The following is a 6,818-nucleotide window of genomic DNA, read 5'->3' as shown; positions in this document are numbered from 1 at the left end:
GTGCTAGTTGGAGATATCAAATAACCGATGGAATAGTCGAGATGCACACAAATTGATCCAATCACTTCTCTTAACATCTAAAATAAGTCATGTGAATGTAGCATTTTGAAGAAATCACTATACTAAATAACATTCCCTCCTTACAACCTTGTTCACCAACAAAAGAAAATGTCGACCATGATTTCAACTTGCAACCTAGTACATTTTTCAACTCTCAATCAAGAAATCAAAGAGAAAAATCCGAACAAATCGTTTTCGCCAACTACGACGCCAAGTTTATCAGAGAAAACAACATTGACAGTATCAGCTCCCACGTCGATCACTAGATCATCCGGTGAGACTGTAATGTACTCGTTCAGATTGTTTACGGCTCCATCTGTACAAGCAAAAGTCAGAATGAGTATAGCAATTGTAACTCGAGCGAACAAAAGGTCACCGTGTTTTCTCATTAAATGCATCAGCTGACCCTATATAGCACACGGTAAATCAGAAATGTTTCAGTAATGTAAGCGTGTTCTTCCCTATTTCAAGAGCTAACGGTCAAAAGCACAGCTCAACCATCGCTCTTTTGTGCCCCGACTTTCAGTTGATGTGGGATATGATGGAGTACTTCAAACTTTGATAAAGCTCGGTGCAATAGACCTCCCGCTATGCACGGGGTTCAAGGAAGGGCGGGACCGGACCACAAGGGTCTATCGTATGCAGCCTTACCTTGCATTTCTGCGAGAGGCTATTTCCACGGTTTGAATCCGTATTTCAAGTGTACTTTTGCACGCCGAGTTATTAATAGTAAACAAACATAGCGGTAGTCGGCTTATTTTTACACTTTACAGAGCCGAAACATGACGATGAAGTTTTTTAAATCACTTAAGGTTCAACAATCATGGCTTTGAATTTTTTTAGTATAATCTTCTTTGAGAAAAGATGAAAGGGGCAGACCAGTGCACTAAAGCTCCCGCTATGTTCGGGGTCTGAGGGAGGGCCGAACCACATCATCTTCCAGAAAGGACGATGTTTAAAATTCCTTAAACTGTCCAAGGGGTAAAGGTGCACACTGCGTAGGAAACAACAACAACATACCGAGTATAATCCCACAAGTGGGGGGGGAGGGTAGGATACCTTTCTATGGGTAGTGAGGTTGTTTCCGATAGACCCTCGGCTCAAAAGAAAGAAAAACGGAGCATGTTTTGCAAGAAAATATGATGGTATCCTACTTATGAACAACAATAGTTAAGCGTAGATGTCCTTCCACTCGTTAAACTGAAGTTATCTGCTTGCAACATGTACCCAACAAACGACAAAAGCATAATCTCGCAAACTTTTATTTTCTGTATTTACCTTTAGCGACAATAGCTTCATGTGATGGTGGTTTGGCAATCCAGTTTCCAGCGGAATCCTTCATATGCCTTCTATCTGACGCAAAGTGTCGGAGGAATATAGGGGCATGCACAACTCGAAAGAACCTGAAATGGACAAAGTTGGTTGTCAGATTCAATTAGTGTGTATCACTCCATGCATGATGTCGGCAATATTCATCTCTAGTCAAGTCTTCAGACAAACGTCAGCAAAGGAGCATTTCATTCTTCATGAGTCCACCGGTAATGTTGCAGTATTTTGCATCAATGTAAGTTATCTAGCCCTGTGGACAAGAACGAATAACAACTCTTCTTCCTCATTTGAGAACCAGAATTCAAGAGACATGTAGCTTTATCGATGTATTCAACGAAGTCATGTTTCTTCTAGGAACTGGAACAGTTATTACCTTTTGAATTCTGAAAATATCTGAATAGACGGACGAATGCTTTCAGCGACGTAGGTTCCAAGGGGCGATGGAAACAGAAGGCTGGAATCTAAATCCCACACTAAGGATGAAGACTTTTCATCTCTCTTATTCTGCATTACCATTGCAATCAAATTTTGTTAACAACATCGAAATCCCAATAGCTAAAGTAGAGAAAAATAAGGAGTTGGGTAATGAGAATTGCGAGTATTTGAAAAAAGTAGTTTTTGTTTTCAACATGAAAAATGAAAAATTGGAGTTGTTTTTGAATCTTTTGAGTAATTTGGAGTGGAAAAAGCTTCTTAATGTTTTTCAAATTCCGGAATTTTATGGCCAAACGTGTTTTCCGGAGTTGAAAGTACAAGAAATTTCAGCGCCAAACGCCCCCTAGAACAAAGTAGGTAAGTCTGACCTGTAAACAGATGACGTGATAGTCCCACAGAATAACACCCTCCGCGCGCTGGCTAGCCTTCTGATGCCACAGAGGAATCTGAAAAAGCATATCATCGAGTTACTTACTACGCAAAAACATTCTGCTAGGTACAACTAAACTGCCGCCATTCCGTCACTCTCCTCATTAAAACAACTAAGTTGGAAGGCTACAGTACACTAGAAACGAACTCGTAGTATTGTATCGATTTAGTTTGAAAGAAAGTTCACTCCGTATTTCAACTCATTTAGGCGTCCTGGACCATTTTCAGATCCATTCAAACAAGAAATTCCCTTCATCCTGTTACTTTGCTGTATTGGGGGTAGACGGAAACCTGAACTGGTTAATGCATTTCAAGGAAATTATCGACAACGTTCCAGTGCAATCCCACAAGTGGGATTTGGGGAGGGTAGGATGTATGCAGACCTTACCCGTACGTTTATGGGGTGGAGAGGTTTCTTCAATAGATCCTCGGCTCAAAAGACGTGTATCAAAGCAGGATTGAAAGGAAATGGCAACAAAATCGCGTCGAGAAAATTGAAGAAAAAGATATTACGTGACTACTAACTACAACAACAACAACAAAATAACCAATGTAATCCCACACTAAGTTGCTCAGACTCTTCAAAAATGTCTACGGGTGCGTGTCGGATCCTCCAAAAAATAGTGTATTTTCGAAGGATCCGATATGGGTGCAGCAACTTTTTTGGAGAGTCCGAGCATCTTAGATCCCATAAGTGGGGTCTGTGAAGGGTAGGATGTACGCATACCATACCCTATCTTCGTGTGGGTAGAAAGACTGTTTCCGATAGACCCTCGGATCAAAAGAAAACTAACAAACAGAGAAAAGAGTAGTTACCTGCTTCTTCTCGTTGGAAATGAAAATAACAAACAGATCTGCCAGCCCATCGTCACATAGTTTATTGCATAGCAGGTAGATTGTCCTCACTGTAATAGAAAGTGAATACAGAAAACAGATTAGCAGACAGAACAATACTTCTTCTTAGTGCTAGATAATCTTAATCGATAAAATCAACGATGTCCCAATTCCGCTCGGGTCCAATTGTATGAACCCTCTATATCCTCGGTAAGTAAGCTTATTACGGAAACTAAAAACAAACATGTCAAATTTGAGAAAGAAAGTATATAGGTTGAATTATTCTAAATAAAGAAATTCCACGGTTTCAAAAGTTCCCTTCTTGTTATGAACATATACCGGGTACCTCGACTAATTCCACAAGTACCTACTACCTCCTAGTAGCACATGTACCAGGTAATTTTGTCTACCAAGGCTTCGATAAATGGGAAGAAAACACCTAGTTTTTGCCTTCGGTGATTTTCTCTTTATACTTCTTTTAGCGAAAATCCAAATTAGCAGAATTGGTTCAACGTAAAAGGTAAGAAAACACCATCTCAAGAAAACTAACGTATTTACGACGAAAATTTCGGCTCCTTCACTAAATTACAAATTCTACTATTTTCTTTTTTGTAACGGGGGTCTATCGGAAACAGCCTCTCTACCTCTTTAGAAATAGTGGTATGGACTGCGCACACTCTATCCTCCCCAGACCCCACTTTGTGGGAATATACTGGGTTTGTTGTTGTTGTTGTTGTAACAGTGGTGTCCGTACCAGCTTTTTGTACTCCCTTCGTTTCAATTTGTTTGTCTTGCTTTTCTTTTTAGTCTGTTTACAAAAGAATGCATCTTTTCCCTTTTTGGCAACTCTTTAATCGGCATGTCTAAGACCAGGAGATGAAATGACATTTCGGTAAATTTTACATAAATCTAATTTAAAACTACAAGATTCAAAGTCTTATTTGCTTTCTTAAACTCCGTGTTAGCAGTAGAATTCACTCATATTAGGTCTTCAACTGGAAAGGGCATCGTCAATTGTACATACACATACACATTCCCCCCAACCCCCCCACAACAAAATTAAAAAGCAAAACATGAAAACAATACTAAAATATGAACAAGTAAACGCACAAAGAATCCAAGATGATTCGACATCTCGTATCTATACATTAAAGAATAATACCATATATAAACAATGTAATCTTCCGCAAAAAGCGGTCCACTAAACCCCCCAAAACACACATACATAGTACCAATTTGCTTAATTAAGGCTTCAAATGAAAGGAGTATCATCAATTATGTATCAGATTTCATAAACAAACAACAAACAACAATCACCAGCTATATATATATATTTCAAGAATGCACATATACACACATAAACCCCCCCCTCCCCGCCCGTTGCGAAGCCAGGATTTTCACTAGAGGACTTCAGAATATGAATAAGTAAACACACAAAGAATCCAACGTGATTAGACATCTCCTATCTATACATAAAGGAATAATTTTAACCATATATAATCAGTGTAATTCTCTGCAAAACACAATGACACAGAGCACCTATTGGCTTAATTCGATATCCTCAATTATGCATCGTCTTTCATAAACAAACATCAATCAGCAGATATCTATATATTTCAAGAATGCATATACCCCCCCCACCACCCCCCCCCCCCCCCCCCCCCCCCCCCACACACACACACACTCACCACAAAAGAAAAAACACAGAAACAATGTACACCAATTTTCATAAACAAACAACAATAACCACCCCACCCCACCCCAAAAAAAAATAGAGAGAGAAGAGAAATTTTACCAACAATAAAGAGTATGATGAAAGGTGTGAAGTTGCAAACTTGAAGAAGTCACTTCCAAACTGGAAGAAGTCATCACTCCTCTGACAAGTTTGTTCTGCAAAACTGTACTTGTGTTGTGCTTAGGTCAGCTCAAAAATCACACTATTTATGATGTGCCATCCACTTTCTTATTTTTGTTTTCTTTCTTTTTTTCAAATTTATAATGTCTATCGAAAATAATCTTTTTATCTTCATGAGTGGTGTACTAAGTTTTGCCTACACTGTAGCACGTTTCAATTTTGTGGGGGTCATAGATTAATTTTTATCATATTTCTGTGGCATATATTTGTTAGCTGAATCATTATGTGAATGCACGTATACTGAATGCGTAAGGATCTAAAGTGGTCCAGCTAGGGGGTTAAAAAATACGTTAAAAAATAATTTAGAGGGTCATAGGATCCCCGCAAAGTTAACGCGTGTTACAATAAATTTCGTCAAATTTTAGGTATATTTCGGACCTATTTTCCTAAATGCTAGTATAATATTTGTTCTTAATGTAAAAGTATTAAATTTATTATATTCAAAGGCTGATATGATAAATTATTCCTGTTGTTTATTATTTCTTAAGACGTGTGTCAAATTAATACTGGACAAGTAAAGATGGACAGAACAGAGGGTATCACTTTTCGTGAGTTGCATACCGTAATTATCCACGATTTCACTTACTTACCTAAACTATTACTCGATGGTGAGTTAGCCAAATATTGTTCCACTTGACAATAAGCGTGTGTGTAGGCCGACTTAGCATCTAGGTGTGTTCTAATATAAAGACAGTAATAGTTTAGATATGTAAATGTAATGGTGGGATAATTAAAGTACGAAATTCACGAACAAGTGATTATTTATGTGTGTTTTTAAGACATTAATTCTATTTTTTTTTTCTCTTTCCAAATCGTTCGAATTTGTCTAAACATAATCTGAAATTTCTCAATTTTATACTTTGTTATTTTATAAAATTTGAGATAAAATTTATATTATGTTTCGTTAAGGATATACTATCGAACAACAAAAATAAATTTATTCTATAATTATGAGATTATCTATCCAATACAAAAGGTAGAATATATAATTCTAATTATCATTCCAAGCTTGAACCAACCACCCCTAAATATTTAACAAAAGGCAAAGTTTATTTAGATATTAGAAGAGAAAAGTGCATTACTGGATAATATACTATAGTATACAATATATATTGCACAACATAGCAATTTAGCATACTTGTTTTTTGTACACATATTGGACTTAATTGAGTAGCCACTATTCACTAGACATTTTGAGAAGTCATTTTAGTTGTACTAGTTGGCACATTTTGTATGCCACCAACACGAGTCTGTAGTTTGCGAGGAGTTGCTGCATTTATTTGAGTTGACGAGCTTGTAATTCCACCAAGACGACCCCCTAATGTGCGAGGAGTTGCTGCATTTGTTTGAGTTGGCGAGCTTGTAATTCCACTAAGACGAATCTGTAGTTTGTGAGGAGTTGCTGCATTTGTTTGAGTTGGAGAGCTTGTAATTCCACTGAGACGAGTCTGTAGTTTGCGAGGAGTTGCTGCATTTGTTTGAGTCGATGAGCTTGAATCAATGGAGGAATAACGTTGCCCTAATTCACCCGAAGCTTCTTCATCGTTTGTGTTATGCAAGCTCGAAACTAGGTTCCCACGTGCCCCTAGTGCGTGCGCAGTTGCTTCATTTGTATTTGGCAAGCTTGTAACTGTGTTATGACGTATCCCTAATTTGCGAAGAGTTACTGAATTCGTGTGAATCAACGAGCTTAAAAGCGTATGTATCATGACAAGTACAACTATAGAAAGTAGAATAATTTTAGCCATAGCTTAAATTAAGTTTGATATACATTTGAGAAATTATCAAATATATATATAGGGAAATAATCTTAGTA

The 6,818-nt window shown here is 37.6% G+C and overlaps 1 protein-coding gene across 1 annotated transcript; it reads right to left on the bottom strand.

Moving 5' to 3' along the window:
• Positions 1–42: 42 nt before the first annotated feature.
• Positions 43–4,931, bottom strand: LOC107870075 (protein N-terminal glutamine amidohydrolase; the record flags this gene model as incomplete). Its single annotated transcript, XM_047412918.1, has 6 exons — positions 43–376; positions 1,339–1,463; positions 1,763–1,893; positions 2,193–2,270; positions 3,070–3,158; positions 4,883–4,931. Coding segments are annotated over 6 exons (630 nt in total), but the record flags the coding sequence as incomplete, so codon positions are not given.
• Between the last annotated feature and the right edge of the window lie 1,887 nt (positions 4,932–6,818).

This window comes from Capsicum annuum, chromosome 5 (genome assembly GCF_002878395.1).
Source record: "Capsicum annuum cultivar UCD-10X-F1 chromosome 5, UCD10Xv1.1, whole genome shotgun sequence".
In the NCBI taxonomy this organism is placed as follows: domain Eukaryota; kingdom Viridiplantae; phylum Streptophyta; class Magnoliopsida; order Solanales; family Solanaceae; genus Capsicum; species Capsicum annuum.
Note: the sequence above shows the minus strand (reverse complement) of the source record. Positions and strands in the feature narration are given on the sequence as shown.